This window comes from Coregonus clupeaformis, chromosome 15 (genome assembly GCF_020615455.1).
Source record: "Coregonus clupeaformis isolate EN_2021a chromosome 15, ASM2061545v1, whole genome shotgun sequence".
NCBI lineage: Eukaryota > Metazoa > Chordata > Actinopteri > Salmoniformes > Salmonidae > Coregonus > Coregonus clupeaformis.
This window is the reverse complement of record NC_059206.1, coordinates 36,292,269-36,309,076: the sequence shown is the minus strand read 5'-3', so window position 1 is coordinate 36,309,076 and position 16,808 is coordinate 36,292,269. Positions and strand designations below refer to the sequence as shown.

The 16,808-nt window shown below is 45.0% G+C and overlaps 1 protein-coding gene and 1 long non-coding RNA gene across 2 annotated transcripts in view; one reads left to right on the top strand and one right to left on the bottom strand.

Moving 5' to 3' along the window:
- Positions 1-4,055: 4,055 nt before the first annotated feature.
- Positions 4,056-16,808, bottom strand: part of LOC121582504 (argininosuccinate synthase) — a 46,750-nt gene continuing 33,997 nt past the window's right edge. The window contains exons 12-15 of the mRNA XM_041898352.2: positions 7,696-7,827; positions 6,082-6,238; positions 4,377-4,442; positions 4,056-4,284 (exon numbers count right to left, since the gene is read on the bottom strand). Of these exons, the coding sequence (XP_041754286.2) occupies positions 4,236-4,284; positions 4,377-4,442; positions 6,082-6,238; positions 7,696-7,827 (404 nt within the window). The 3' untranslated portion in view covers positions 4,056-4,235. The remainder of the gene's footprint in view (positions 4,285-4,376; positions 4,443-6,081; positions 6,239-7,695; positions 7,828-16,808) is intronic.
- LOC121582506 lies at positions 13,240-14,438 on the top strand. Its single transcript, XR_006003361.1, has 3 exons — positions 13,240-13,367; positions 13,515-13,622; positions 13,856-14,438. It is a non-coding gene; the product is annotated as an uncharacterized LOC121582506 (long non-coding RNA).

Sequence of the window (16,808 nt, the reverse complement as noted above, 5' to 3'; positions counted from 1 at the left end):
ACAGCTCTCCACCACTCTCGCTCTCTCACACACGCACACACACCTAGCTGAGTATGTTCACATGAAGTCAATCTGCTTCATTTATATGACTAATGACCTGGGTAAGACACAAAGGTGAAAGGTCAGAACCATCTTCCCCCCACACAGAGCTATTCTGAGCTCCCACCACAGACCACAGATTTAGAGTGACAGTCGAACTACCCTACCATCCTTTCTCCTTCAGCTTCACTGGCTAATCTGAATACCTTCATTTTCTGCACAAGCAATTCTCTCCCCCCCCCCTCCCCAAAAGGCCAGTGATTACAGGCGACCTGCTGAACGTATGCACGTGTCTCTAAATGCCAGGGCTAGCTGGTAATCGACCAGGCAGACTGAGACGCCTGTGGTGTAATTGAGCGGGGCTGAGGGGTTCTGGTGGGACTGAAAGAACCCAAGGATCCCCAACGGCCATTAAGCCCAGCAGGAGGGCTCCATCCTGGGTCTACCTCAGGCTCAGGCCGGCCTTACTTTAAAAACACTTACTTTAAAAGCAGTTTGTTTAAATTCAATCGTTTAACATTGATTCTGCAGTGAGACACGCACATCTATGTCACTGGAGAGACTCAGAGAGAAGTCATAATTTAACTGCAACAATTCGTCGGGGCATGGACTCTACAAGGTGTCAAAAGAATTCCACAGGGATGCTGGCCCATGATGACTCCAATGCTTCCCAGTTGTGTCAAGTTGGCTGAATGTCCTTTGGGTAGAGGACCATTCTTGATACACACGGGAAACTGTTGAGCGTGAAAAACCCAGCAGCGTTGCAGTTCTTGACACACTCAAACCGGTGCGCCTGGCACCAACTACCATACCTCTTTCAAAGGCACTTAAATCTTTTGTCTTGCCCATTCACCCTCTGAATGGCACACATACCCAAACCATGTCTCAATTGTTTCATAATCCTTATTTAACGCGTCTACTCCCCTTCATCTACGCTGATTGAAGTGGATTTAAAAAGTGACATTAATAAGGTATCATAGCTTTCACCTGGATTCACCTGGTCAGGTCTATGTCATGGAAATCTTTTGCACACTCAGTGTATAAGCATAATATGTTTGTCCCTTCCAGGCTGTCGGTCTATATGCAGCTTGGATGAACAGAGCACAAATGCTGAGCATGGTATACATCTACAGCCAATTGACCTCTCCTTCCACTCCAGTCGTGCCATCACAGCTCTGAAATAGCCTCATCACTTCCACTACAGTAGATGGCAGCTAGCCTAGCAACAAGGCCCAAACACACCAGTGCAACCAACCAACCTCCCACTAGGCAACAGCTTCATACAGTGAGGGAAAAAAGTATTTGATCCCCTGCTGATTTTGTACGTTTGCCCACTGACAAAGACATGATCAGTCTATAATTTTAATGGTAGGTTTATTTGAACAGTGAGAGACAGAATAACAACAAAAAAATCCAGAAAAACGCATGTCAGAAATGTTATAAATTGATTTGCATTTTAATGAGGGAAATAAGTATTTGACCCCTCTGCAAAACATGACTTAGTACTTGGTGGCAAAACCCTTGTTGGCAATCACAGAGGTCAGACGTTTCTTGTAGTTGGCCACCAGGTTTGCACACATCTCAGGAGGGATTTTGTTCCACTCCTCTTTGCAGATCTTCTCCAAGTCATTAAGGTTTCGAGGCTGACGTTTGGCAACTCGAACCTTCAGCTCCCTCCACAGATTTTATATGGGATTAAGGTCTGGAGACTGGCTAGGCCACTCCAGGACCTTAATGTGCTTCTTCTTGAGCCACTCCTTTGTATCCTTGGCCGTGTGTTTTGGGTCATTGTCATGCTGGAATACCCATCCACGACCCAATTTCAATGCCCTAGCTGAGGGAAGGAGGTTCTCACCCAAGATTTGACGGTACATGGCCCTGTCCATTGTCCCTTTGATGCGGTGAAGTTGTCCTGTCCCCTTGGCAGAAAAACACCCCCAAAGCATAATGTTTCCACCTCCATGTTTGACGGTGGGGATGGTGTTCTTGGGGTCATAGGCAGCATTCCTCCTCCTCCAAACACGGTGAGTTGAGTTGATGCCAAAGAGCTCGATTTTGGTCTCATCTGACCACTAACACTTTCACCCAGTTCTCCTCTGAATCATTCAGATGTTCATTGGCAAACTTCAGACGGCCCTGTATATGTGCTTTCTTGAGCAGGGGGACCTTGCGGGCGCTGCAGGATTTCAGTCCTTCACGGCGTAGTGTGTTACCAATTGTTTTCTTGGTGACTATGGTCCCAGCTGCCTTAAGAACATTGACAAGATCCTCCCGTGTAGTTCTGGGCTGATTCCTCACCATTCTCATGATCATTGCAACTCCACGAGGTGAGATCTTCCATGGAGCCCCAGGCCGAGGAAGATTGACAGTTATTTTGTGTTTCTTCCGTTTGCGAATAATCGCACCAACTGTTGTCACCTTCTCACCAAGCTGCTTGGCGATGGTCTTGTAGCCCATTCCAGCCTTGTGTAGGTCTACAATCTTGTCCCTGACATCCTTGGAGAGCTCTTTGGTCTTGGCCATGGTGGAGAGTTTGGAATCTGATTGATTGATTGCTTTTGTGGACAGGTGTCTTTTATACAGGTAACAAGCTGAGATTAGGAGCACTCCCTTTAAGAGTGTGCTCCTAATCTCAGCTCATTACCTGTATAAAAGACACCTGGGAGCCAGAAATCTTTCTGATTGAGAGGGGGTCAAATACTTATGTCCCTCATTAAAATGCATATCAATTTATAACATTTTTGACATGTGTTTTTCTGGATTTTTTTGTTGTTATTCTGTCTCTCACTGTTCAAATAAACCTACCATTAAAATTATAGACTGATCATTTCTTTGTCAGTGGGCAAATGTACAAAATCAGCAGGGGATCAAATACTTTTTTCCCTCACTGTATACTGTTAACATATACAGCTTCCCAGATACCCTGAACCCCCTCACAGAACATCTATAAACAAAGACAAACATGCAGCCCTGAAGTGAGCTTTAGTGTGTCCATTTTCTCAAACGTGAAGAAAATTAGGGATCCCCATTAGCTGCTGCCAAGCCAACAGGTACTCTTCCTGGGGTCCAAACATATTAAAGCACTTACATTACATATAAAACAAAATATAAAACAGTACATCATATGACATTATTACACCACTACCTATCTACAATACAAAATGTTTAATACCACCATACAACAATATCACAGTGTGTGCGTATGCATGTGTCTATACCCTTGTGTGTGTCTCTTCACGGTCCCAGTTGTTCCATAAGGTGCATTTTTACCTGTTTAAAAAAAAAACGGATTATTCTGCTTGCATCAGTTACCTGATGTGGAATAGAGTTCCATGTAGTCATGGCTCTATGTAGTACTGTGCGCCTCCCATAGTCTGTTCTGGACTTGGGGACTGTGAAGAGACCTCTGGTGGCATGTCTTGTGGGGTATGCATGAGTTTCCGTGATAGTAGTTTAAACAGACAGCTCGGTACATTCAGCTTGTCAACACCTCTTACAAAAACAAGCAGTGAAGAAGTCAATCTCTCTTCCACTGAGCCAGGAGAGACTGACATGCATGTCATTAATGTTAGCTCTCCATGTACTTTTAAGGGCCAGCCGTGCTACCCTGTTCTGAGCCAACTGCAATTTTCCCAAGTCCCTCTTTGTGGCACCTGACCACAGTACTGAACAGTAGTCTAGGTGCGACAAAACTAGGGCCTGTAGGACCTGCCTTGTTGATAGTGTTGTTAAGAAGGCAGAGCAGTGCTTAATTATGGACATACTTCTCCCCATCTTAACTACTGTATCAATATGCTTTGACCATTACAGTCTACAATCCAGGGTTACTCCAAGCAGTTTAGTCTCCTCAACTTGCTCAATTTCCACATTATTCATTTTGAGATGTAGTTGAGGTTTAGGGTTTAGTGACTGATATGACTGTTGTGCCAAAACGACACATCAAATATACTGAGTCAATGTAAGCATTTTCATTTACTCTCTAAAGCACAACATTAAAGTGTGACAGCAATAGACACTTCAAATGATCCAAATATGTTTTATTAGAACCTACTGTAACACCTCCTAATATGAAATATTCAACTAGAGCACTTCTCTGGTAAGGCTAGATGGATGACAGAGTACACATTGGGAAGTCTAAAGCTGCTGAAGACACAGTGGAGAGAGAGAGAGAGAGAAGATGGTCCAAGGCCGACTGCTTAGTGCTTGGATCGAGCTTCACCCAGCAAACGGTGGTACTCCCTTAGCCTGCAGTGAGAGAGTTAGTTAATTGACAACAAAAAACACAGTTAACACTCAAGAAGCCTTCTTGAAAATGTTCTACTTTTTTGGACACAGACCTGACAGCATTGATCTTGATGAATCCAGAGGCGTCACACGGGTCGTAGTCGCCCTGCACGTCCATACTGGGGAAAGAAGAGGGGTGTAAGGCAAGTTAGTGTGTAGGTTTATGTGGTTAGGAAATAGCTCATACAACTGATTATTCTCAGCTGAACAAGTGATTCAACACCCGTCTAGCCCACAGGAGACGTAGAATGGTGAATTACATTATTAACCACAGGAATAATTGTATCATTGATGTTCCACTCTTTGTAAAATGTGAAATTGATTTGTCTCAATGCATTTGCTATTTATGTTTGTGATTTCAGAGGAAAAAACTACCACAAATACACAGACAAACAGGCACACAAGTCAGTTGTAGACAACATCCCAGTTGTGTATCAACTCCTAAGTAGATTAAATGTAGAGGAAATTGATTTAACCTGATGTTTTTCTGTCTGTAACCACTCTTTTGTAAGCAACTCCTGTGATGTAACCATGGTGCCTGTGAACATCTTCTATTATATAGGCCTCTTGTGGCTCGGTCCTTTCTCCTTCTCCGTGTGTGTATTTGTAAAGGTGTGAGAGAGAGTGTGTATGTGCTCTAGGTAATTACAGTCATTTCTACCTGCAGCGCTGACCCCCTCCCACCCTCTGCTCCTCCTCCACTGAGGCCCAGCTGCTAATCTAAGACCTGCACTCATCCTTCAGAGACAAACCGTGCAGGAGGAAATCAAAGAACGACAGAATAAAGATGACAGAGAGAGAAGAAAAGCAGATGCCATCATCAACTCTCAAAACAAGGCTCCCTGTCTAACTAACTACCATCTTATGAGTGGCGTCTATGGGACGTTGAATGGCTGTGGAAGCTGGTTTCCAACACCTAGCAGGCAACATTGTGACATTTGTCCCAGATCAATGCAGCGTGTGTATTAATGACACTGTTGAGAAGATGCAGCTAGCCGGCCGCCAGGGTCTTACAGTCTAAGCCTGGGTTTGGAGGGTTAAATGGTGTGTGTGTGTGAGAGCGGGGCAGTTCTTCAGGTGGTATAAGTAGACTTTGGGCCACAATGGGATCATTCACAGGACACTCAGCCCATCTGTTACCTCAGAATAGTGCCCTTAAGGACTCCTCCAGTGCAACCCAACACTCAGTCCCTCCGACGTCAAATCCAACAGGAGTGTGTGTGTGTGTGTGTGAGAGAGAGAGAGAGAGAGACAGAGATCGAGTGTGTGCGTGTGAGAGTGATTGTGTGTGTATGAAAGAGAGAGAGCGGTCGAGCTCTCAGCTGCACACCTCCCCCTGCTTAACTAGCATGAAACCTGTGCTTTGGCCCTAAAAGCAGAGCTCTCTTCTCCATTGGCTGGAAATGCCATTAGCTGTGGCTGGGAGATAGAAGGGGGCATATGGGGGCTTTGCTTGGGTCAGCACTAAGCCAGCCCAGGGGGTATAGAGGGCATGGGGGGTCAGGGGCCTGAATGGACTCACTTTTCCACAGCTAAAAGGCCATTGGGGGGGAGAGAGAGGGCCCTCCAGAAATTGAGCTTGACACCCCTGCTCCACACTCTGATGTCGTTGTAGCCAGTGTCCATTTATTGTTGGTGTGGGGTCAGTGGAGGACGAAGCCAAGTGACCCGAGAAAACAATGGAGATACTGCATATATGATTATACTGTACCCAGAGCCAGAGCTAATGGGCATGCACACAATGCTATAGGTCCTTACCTGACCAGTTCCTCGTTGTAGAGTGATTTGGGCGACTCACGGCCCAGGATGTAGACCTGGCCCTTGAAGACAGACAGTTGCACCTTGCCCTCCACGCTCTCCTGGGACTTGTCTATGCAGTGCCGCACAAACTCACACTCCGGACTGTACCAGAAACCTGGGGACAACAAGGAAATAAGGAATTCCATTTTAGATAAAGGGACACTTGGTTTCATGAACGGAGGAAAGCAGCCCCCCACTCCTCTCCTACCAACTCCAGCTCACAGGGATGTTATGGGCTTCCTTAAGCCCCCATTAGAAGCCTGACTCAATGGTGCACATTTGTGACCCCCCCACCCCCCTCAACCCCATCCTCCTTTCTCCTCCCATTACACCCCTCATGTTAGTGCTCGTCCCATCGCTCCAGGTAAAGCTCACACCCCTCCCCCTCCTCCCCAGTCTTGCCCTACCCAGGTGATCTGTTCTGTCTGGCTGAGGGACATCTGGACGAGGGGGGGTGATGGGTGGGGCGGTAGAGGGTAAATAAGCCCATCTCCATGGGGTGGCTTGCTCGCTTTTCCATGCCCTTCCACCTCACTAGCTATCTCCATCCCAAGAATAGTGCCGGGGATGCAGGTAGCTTAGTGGGTAAGAGCGTTGTGCCAGTAACCGAAAGGTCGCTGGTTCTAATCCCCGAGCCGACTAGGTGAAAAATCTGTCGATGTGCCCTTAAGCAAGGCACTTAACCCTAATTGCTGATGTAAGTCGCTCTGGATAAGAGCGTCTGCTAAATGACTAAAATGTAAATGTAAATGTAAGAACAACCCGCTCACCCTTTCTCTTCCCACTGAATCTGCACTGGGGTGAGTATCATACAGTCAGGACAGGACTGAGTGGATGGATCCAGCCACAGCTGTCATCTCTGCCCTCTCGCTGTTTTGTGTAGTGAATCCTCTGTGCCTTTGGCACATGCAGTGGGCCACGTAAGGACCAAGCCGAGACAGTGGTATTTCAAGCTTTAAGACCATAATGAGTTTAATTTATGCCCCCCTTTTGGAGGGTGCTAGCTAGCGCCTGTACCTCGGTGGCGCTCCCTCTCTCCCTGGTCTCTCTGCATGGCCAGCTCCCTCCTCCCATGAGGGTTTAATTGCAGTGGCTCAGTAATCAGTCTCTAATGGCTGTGATGCTATTATAGGGATGAAGGCAGGCCAGCCGGGGGACAGGCAGGCTGGGGGATTAGGACACCTGAGCCAGGCGGACAGGCAGCTAGGCCGCAGTCATTCAGTCACAGAGATACACAACACACCACTTCTAGTGACACAGTCATTCCTCACCTATCAATCACCGTGATGACCACTGTGTGAGGTGTTCTGGCACAAAATGGCTGCCGTCTGCCATTCGTCACCCATGTCAGGTGGGTGCTACACATTGTTATGTATTTTGCATAATTTAACCTATTTATCATCAATGTAAGGTGATTTGAAAGCAAGGGGAAATTATATAAGGCTGGATAGAGACAGCTTTTGACCAATCATTTTGTGATTGCCCACCCCTTGCCCAATCCACCATTTCTGAATGTTATGTGAGCATTGTTTTAATGTTTGGGGTTTAACTTGCGGTATTCTCCAAACGTACCGTTGTAAAGCATCTCAGAGAACTTGACTCCCAGGCCCTGTTTGATCCTCCTGACCTCTCGGTCCATGGTGAAGGTCTCTATGTCCAGGTGAGCGTGGTAGAGGATGGTGCCTCCTGGGGTCTCATAGATACCTGGGGGAGCACACAAACATACACACAGAACAAGGTGAGGAAGAAAAGGTGTAGAGACACATTGCCTTTCAAAATAGTGAAGGGTTGCCGGTTCGAATCCCAGTGCTGACGGGGGAGGGGGGGCAACCGAAGGGTTGTTGGCATCAATATCTCAGGTGCCACCTACAGCTGATGTTCCCTTGAGCAAGGAACTTAAACCCCTAAAAACTGCTCATTGCACTGCGGCTGCCCTCTGCTTCAGCTTCTCCAACCTGATGTGTGTTTGTGTGTACACTCAGGGGCCAGTTTATTACGTACACCGTTCACGAAAATGGCTCACTCCTAAAGACAGTGAGTCACATGGCCGTGGCTTGCTATATAAAGCAGGCAAACAGGCATCGAGGAATTCAGTTACTGGTCGATTGAACTTTAGAACGGGCAAAACGAGTGACCTAAGTGACTTTGAGCGTGGTATGATCATCGGTGCCAGGCGCGCCGGTTCCAGTATCTCAGAAATGGCCGACCTCCTAGGCTTTTCATGCACGACAGTGTCTAGGGTTTACAGAGAATGGTGCAAGGGCAAACAAAAAACATCCAGTCAGCGTCAGTCCTGTGGGCGAAAACAGCTCATTGATGAGAGGTCGAACGAGAATGGCAAGAATCGTGCAAGCTAACAGGAGGGCCACAAACAGGCAAATAACGGCGCAAGTACAACAGTGGTGTGCAGAACGGCATCTCGGAACACACAACTCGTCGGTCATTGTCACGGATGGGCTATTACAGCAGACGACCACGCCGGGTTCCACTCCCATCACCTACACTGAACAAAAATATAAAAAACGCAACATGCAACAATTTCAAAGATTTTACTGAGTTACAGTCCATATAAGGAAATCAGTCATTTAAATACATTCATTAGGCCCTAATATATGGATTTCACATGACTGGGAATACAGATACCTTTTTTAAAAAGGTAGGGGCGTGGATCAAAAAAACAGTCAGTATCTGGTGTGACTACCTTTTGACTCATGCAGCACAACACATCTCCTTCGCATGGAGTTGATCAGGCTGTTGATTGTGGTCTGTGGAATGTTGTCCCACTCCTCTTCAATGGCTGTGTGAAGATGCTGGATATTGGCGGGAACTGGAACACGTTGTCGTACACGTCGATCCAGAGCATCCCAAACATGCTCAATGAGTGACATGTCTGGTGAGTATGCAGGCCATGGAAGAACTGGGACATTTTCAGCTTCCAGGAATTGTGTACATATCCTTGCGACATGGGGCCGTGCATTATTATGCTGAAACATGAGGTGATGGTGGCGGACGAACGGCACAACAATGGGCCTTGGGATCTCATCACGGTATCTCTGTGCATTCAAATTGCCATTGATAAAATGCAATTGTGTTCATTGTCCGTAGCTTATGCCTGCCCATACCATAACCCCACCGCCACCATGGGGCACTCTGTTCACAACATTGACATCAGCAAACTGCTCGCCCACACGCGGTCTGTCATCTGCCCGGTACAGTTGAAACCGGGATTCAACCGTGAAGAGCACAATTCTCCAGCGTGCCAGTGGCCATCGAAGGTGAGCATTTGCCCACTGAAGTCGGTTACGACGCCGAACTGCTGTCAGGTCAAGACCCTGGTGAGGACGACGAGCACGCAGATGTGCTTCCCTGAGACGGTTTCTGACAGTTTGTGCAGAAATTATTCGGTTGTGCAAACCCACAGTTTTATCAGCTGTTCGGGTGGCTGGTCTCAGACGATCCCGCAGGTGAAGAAGACGGATGTGGAGGTCCTGGGCTGGCGTGGTTACACGTGGCCTCCAGTTGTGAGGCCGGTAGGACGTACTGCCAAATTCTCTAAAACGACGTTGGAAGTGGCTTATGATAGAGAAACAAACATACAATTCTCTGGCAACAGCTTTGGTGGACATTCCTGCAGTCAGCATGCCAATTGTACACTCCCCCAAAACTTGAGACATCTGTGGCATTGTGTTGTGTGACAAAACTGCACATTTTAGAGTGGCCTTTTATTTTCCCCAGCACAAGGTGCACCTGTGTAATGATCATGCTGTTTAATCAGCTTCTTGATATGCCACACCTGTCAGGTGGATGGATTATCTTGGCAAAGGAGAAATGTTCACTAACAGGGATGTAAACAAATTTGTGCACAACATTTGAGAAATAAGCTTTTTGTGAATATGGAAAATCTCAGGGATATTTTATTTCAGCTCATGAAACATGGGACCAACACTTTACATGTTGCGTTTATATTTTTGTAGAGTATATTTTGGTGTACCTAATAAACTGGCCACTGAATGTATGTATGTATATCGGGGGGTTGGATAAAAAAAGAAAATACATTTCTATCTCGCGTGGACATAAAGTACTTGGGGGCCATGGCGTTTCCTGTGTCCATGATAACGTCATCGTCCTTCCTTCCAGGACCAACTCAACTCAGACAGCTCTATTAGGCACCAGCCATCTTCACCCTCCTCCACTGTGGCTGACAGACAGGTCAGCACCACGGTATCTCACCCCATTCAGAATGAGCCTGTCGTGGGCAAATGACAGGGTAGGAAGCCCCCACCTGCCCAGATCTAGGACCCGGGCTCTCCCTACCCTGCAATTTACCCCTATTGCACTGTTGAGGGGGACGGAGGGGGGAGAGGGGGGTGACAAGAGAAATGAAGCAGTCACTCAGCGGTCTGTCTTATGAGGTGAAGGAGGAGAAGAAAAGAATGCCAAAAAATGAGACAGGAGCAGAGGAAAGAGGAGCAGAGTTTATATGTTTCTTCAAATATGCTAAACCACTGGGACATCTCTGTTTAATCAACTACGGTTTGCATGCATAGGCAGCATTAACAGAATAGATTGAAGGATGATATTCCTGTGGTGGAAGCCCTTCATCCTTTTCCATTACTTTCACATCTGTGGATGGGCCTTACATTGAGTGTTGTTAAAAGAGTACCTTTCTAAGTTCTATACAATTATTGTCTTAGATGTAGCCTACCTGAAGGTGAGAGGGGATGGGGGACCCAAACATAATCTGAAAATTGAGAAGCATTTACACAGCACCGGCTGCCCAAAAGAGGATTTAGCAAAACTACTAATCATCTAAACCTCAAAAAGTGGCAATCTGAGCCACTAAGACTGGGTTTAGTGGAGAGGGCAACATATGGCAAAACAGGGCAATTTCTGCTGTCACCATCTGATAAAACAGTTAAAACTGCCCTCTAACCCAATTTACCTTAAGCACCCAAAATTCAGCAGTTAGCCTTTTAGTGTTCATTTGTCTAAGCTAGCCTATCTTACCTTAGCTAAACCAACCATGGCTTAGTTAAATTTAGGCAGACAAAAGGCCAGTGATTTCCAGGCATTAATCTTTTAAACAGTTTCTCTGTCTCTAGGCCAACTCTGCTAGAGGGGGTAGAGGGGTTAAGACTAATCATTAACCCTACCTGGGCTGAGCTGGTGCATGCCTTTGGGAATCCAGCCCACGTACACTAAAATTGCTTCCTTATGCTGTCAAATCAGTCCATTGCGCGCGAGATGGCGCTGTCGACAAAGATTAAACGTCTTTGAGCAAGCAAACACTGGAGAGCCAGTGGTCGAGCGAGCAGAGGATGCGTCCGGCGAGCGCACAGGCAGCGGGGGCGCGCAAATTAAACTTAAATCGCAAACGTGACTGAGTGAGCAGAACATCATTGCCGCACGCAAACTATTAAATTCGAGGGCAGAGATTTTTGTTTTGTTTTGCAGAGACACTTAATACATGTCAAGACTCAGAAGTTACTGCGCTCTCATAAATACATCGCATCCCCACATGGATTTCTCTTCACACCCCAAAAAATCTTGCTCTTGCAACCTTTAACTATCATTTTATTAGAGGTCAAGATTCTAGCCAATGAACATGGTCGTCATTAGTTAGTGAACACAGCCACAAATGCATCATTATTATGACTAAATTCAGCCTATTTCTACAATTTCTCTTTTTAAAATCTGATTTTAAACATAACCCTAACAACAACACTGCTAACCATATGCCTAACCCTAACGTTAAATCAAGACCAAAAAGCTAATTTTAGTTTTTTTTCAATTTTTACGATAAAGTCAATTTTTACTATGTGGAATTTTTACTATGTGGTTGTTATCTAGTGGAAACCGGATTTTGACGATGAAAGGCAAGGTGATGGTGAAGTAGGGACGATGGCCGACAAAAAGGTAAGCGCGATAGTTTTTCAGTAGAGAACCTAACCAACTATGATTTCAATATTGAAATGTAAGTAGTTAGCTAGTTATTTGGTCTTCTGTTATTAAAGCAGGCTATTGATTAGGCAAGCTAGGTTTGCGTCAGGTAGCAGCTAGTTAATTAACGTTTAACCACATAAGTTACCAGTATCTTTGGTTTTTACCAAAGGGGTTAGTATGGAAGGAGGAATGTGACCAGCATGACTGGGAGGGAGAGGCAGGGTGATAACATACAGGGAAGGCCCTCACTGCATCCTTTGAGATACAGTCTTGATTACTTTTACTCTGGCAATTGTTGTGCAGTTACAATAAAAGAGAATGACCTCCAACCATCTTCTCTCTCTCTCCATCCCTCTCCATGCAGGCCCACTTTCACTATGTGTTGGGGAACACAGGGGGTTGGTGGCACCTTAATTGGGGAGGACGGGCTCCTGGTAATGGCTGGAGCGGAATAAGTGGGATGTTATCAAATACATCAAACATGGTTTCCATGTGTTTGATGCCATTACATTCGCTCCGTTCCAGCCATTATTATGAGCCGTCCTCCCCTCAGCAGCCTCCACTGGTGGGGAAGTTGTTCTCTGCATAGCTGACAGAGATAGGAGATGCAGGAGTCCACTCTGTTCCAAGTACCTTGGCTCTCCTCTATGCACAGCACTCCGGTGACTTCCTGCAGGTAACCATGACTTCTATCAATCACCCCTGTAACTTAATAATTAGTTGTACTTTGACGCTGTATGGAGGCATTATTATTAGTCACAGAGACGATTACATTTTATTGACTTTGACCAACTGAAGTCTATTTGGTTAGAAATATTGTTCTATACAGAGGATGGTTCTATACTGAATGTGTACAAGTAGGTTAGGTAAGGGATAAAGTGAATCTATAGGAGGATAGCGCTCCACAACAAGGGTTGGGCATGAAATGACAGCAGGCTGTTCAACACTGAGCCATACTGACTGATGAGTGGCGTGGATTGGTACAGCTCGCCTAAGTCCCACATAGTATGTTATCACTCATTTGGTTAAATGATTATCCATAGTTGCCTCGGTTGATACAGCAGCAGTCTTTAAATGGACTGTTACCTTCAATGCAACACTAGGATGTTAGAGTTCAATTGGTGTTCAAAAGTTATGACATTTGCTATTTTGTACCCTCTCTCACTGCAGTTGTTCTCAGGAGACAGGTCAGTGTGTGTGTAGAGAACATATGTCTGACAAGGTGGAGTCAGGCTTTTACTTCATCACCCTGGACAACTACACCTACGACCTACGAGGCAGAGGACGCCAAGTTTGGACCTGTGAGTCAACTTTGACCTTGACATAACTTTCTTCTAAGGCTTTTGGGGTCATGGGTGTTCCCTAACTCATCTTGTGCCTTACACAACTCAGCACATATGTATCCCTCCACCTGCTTCAATGTCGATGTACCTGTTGTGTTGGCGTAGTTACCAAACCAGTGGGAGGAGGTATTGTCCCAGTGTGATCTCAAACAGTTGCTGTGCCAACACCATGCCTGACGACAACCAGATGATTTTCCTCCACCCTGGATCACGGTAAACACACTCCTATTGTCTCTCTCTGTGTATGTTTGTTGCGCATGAGAGCATGCGTAATGGGTCTGTATATGCAAGTGTGTGTGTAGTGTAGGATATACGTTGTGTATATGAGTCTATTCAGTCTGTATATCCCCTCTATTAAAGGCCTGTGTTTTGTTTGCACACACTTTTCTTGTGTGTGATTTAGTGCAGTGTTTTGTGACCTCTCTCTCTCATGTGGTGCTCCCCAGACCTGTGTTTTCGGCAGGGATGGACTACACTGTTCTCCCCAGACCTGTGTTTTCGGCAGGGATGGACTACACTGTTCGTCTGAGCTTGCCCCTCTACTCTGCACTCATCGATTCGGTTCATTCCCACACACACTGTTAAACACCTAGACACAACTGAGACTTTTGCGTAAATCATGCATTGATGTTGCTTGAATAAAAATGTGAGCTATAAGGATTTTAAGGTGGGATTCAGCCCTTCGACTCCATACTAAATTGAATTATATCTTCTGTATCTTTCTGTCCTCTATAGATTGTGCTGATGCCCCACTGTAAGAACCTGCAGCCTTATTTATAAACATACATTTCACACTACATTTCTGCATGCACCGTTTCTGAAAAGTCTGCGCACGTACAAAAATATTGAGATTTATAAACTTGCCGCACGCCATACATACGCATGTTTCCCATTATAAATCAGACCTGTCATAAAACTGTGGGTGCGTGAACGTGCATTATAACTCCGCCTGAAACGCCCTCATTCACCTTTTATGGTAACAATAACGCCCTTTATTTTCTGTAATTTGGAACTATTGGCATTAGGCCACGGCATGCAAAACACCAATTGTTGTTCAATACTTTGTTTATCAATAGATTATTAGGTTTCTATGTCCTGCCTACATAAGCTACCGGTCTATTTACTGTGTTGGCAGGATATTTGAATCATTAGCAGTAACTTATGCTTTATCTGGAAAATGACTGTCAGTTTCTAAAAGAGAAAACAATGGCAAATTGTCGTGGACCTGTCTGCAGAACGTTTGAATAAAAAATACAAATAAAAACCCCAACATAAATATGATGGACTGCCTGTGAATTCAGCAACATTTTCGAAGGCAGGCAAAACAAAATAATGCAATTACAGTAGCTTACTAAGGCCTACTTCAATGAAAATATCAACTGTTCACCTGCTAAGTTCTACAGTATACCGGTATTATAAACTGCGCTGCCTATATTGCAAAACTTGAAATACAAATAGCCTATCTATTTACAAGGGCCAATTAAATGAGAGATCCGGATGATAATTTGTTGTATGGCTCCTTCGGGAATATGAACCCATCACGGCCAGAAAAGGTGAGGAATTTATTCTGCAATGGTTATAAAAATAAAATAAATAGGAAAAAGATAACTATGTCTAATTATTTTAGATTCTAAAAACAAAACACAGATTTTCGCTCTTCTCAGTAACGGTAAATGGCTGCATTCTTAATGTTTTCTTCTTTTTTATGAATAAGCTCTTCATCATATCCCCGATTTGCACAAAATACAGTACTTATTTGCCAGCTTGCAATATAATATTTCAACCACTAGGAGATGTGATTACGCATGGTCTAAAACTTGCGAGGAGGTGAGCCTATTCTCACGTCAAGTACAACTTTTATAAATGCTAACTTTTGTGTGAAAACTGGCACACGCACATTTTGGGGTATATTTTGTATGTAAGCACAGTTTAAAAATGAGACCCCTGGAGATCTTCACTGGTTGTGAGGGAGGTGACGTGTCCACAAACAGTGCCTGGGACACGTTCCAGTTTTACCGCCGTCTGGAGAACAGCCAGAGTGTGGTCAAGACCCCCTCCACAGACCTCCGCCGCAACTTAATCTTTAGCGCGTCTGCTCTGCTGCACCAGGGAGCTAAAGGTGTGGCACTGCACTACCAACAGTCATGTACTGTATGACCACTTAAACATACTTGTATGCTCATTTATGTTTCTCTTAACTAAAGATCTAAGGAAGGTTTCTTATGGTTCAATAATACGGACGAATGGCGTGGATTGTACACCTCTGCTCAGTCCCATAGTGACGTCTGCCATTACATATTGAGGCAATCATGCAACAACTCTGTGCCATTTTATCTTTCCTCGATTCCTTGCATCCTTTCGGTGTCTCCTAAAACCCCATCGGAGAAGAGGATCCAAGGTTCCTCCCCTCAGACCTCCAATGGGTTCTGAGAAGGATGCGAGTAGAGAAGAAGTGAGGAGCTGAGATTAATTGCGACAGAGCTCATGTCATTGTTTTAGGTGGACGCTTATGTTGAATGATACATTTTCTGTGTGCACATATATCGTTGTTCTACTTTCCACAAATGGCTCTGGTAACATTTGATCTGATGAGACTCCCTCTGCGATTTGACTCCTGTACTACTGCCTGTACTCAAAACCTCCAATGGAAATAATTTGACAGACAATGGTAGGCCCTAATCAGACCATTACTATAAAACAAATCAGTTTTCCTCAGTTAAATGTTTGGTGAATGCATGCCATTGCTTTGTCCTCAGTTCTCCTTTGAATGCTGTGTGTACCATGACGACATGTTAACCTGAGTTTAGTTGGTTAATCAATAATTTCAGTTTACATTCTATTATTTGGCACTGGTTATGTACTGTTAAGGTAGCAGGTTCTCCCATTCGTGTCTCCATACAATTCCAAACCCCTTATGCTGTGTGTGTGTGCTCTTGGGCTGAATAAATACCCTAAATATTGGATCCTGCCCTCATCTCAATTCCTGCACTCTTACCTAGCCCACTAGTCCTTCCTTTCTTTCCAATGTTATTATCGTTATGCAATTATTATTTGTGTACACTACCCACATGTTATTCCCAACACAATGGAGTCATTATATTTAGCTATATTAAATTATGGCCAGGACCTAGTGTATGATGAATGAACTTGTTAGACCACATCCACATTATGCCCATAATCAGACAAACAAGTAATTAGCTAGCTAACTTTAGCAAGTAGATTCCACTCAACTCGTACAGTATAGCTATTTAATTACTTTGCTTATGTATGAAGTTTAAGCTGGGTTTCCCAAGACGTTTGGCGCCGGCTAGCAAGCTAAAGAAGTGGCTCTGAAGCGCATCTGTTCGACGTCATGCACCCAAGAAAACTCAACAACACTGGACTGGCCAAGGGCAAGCG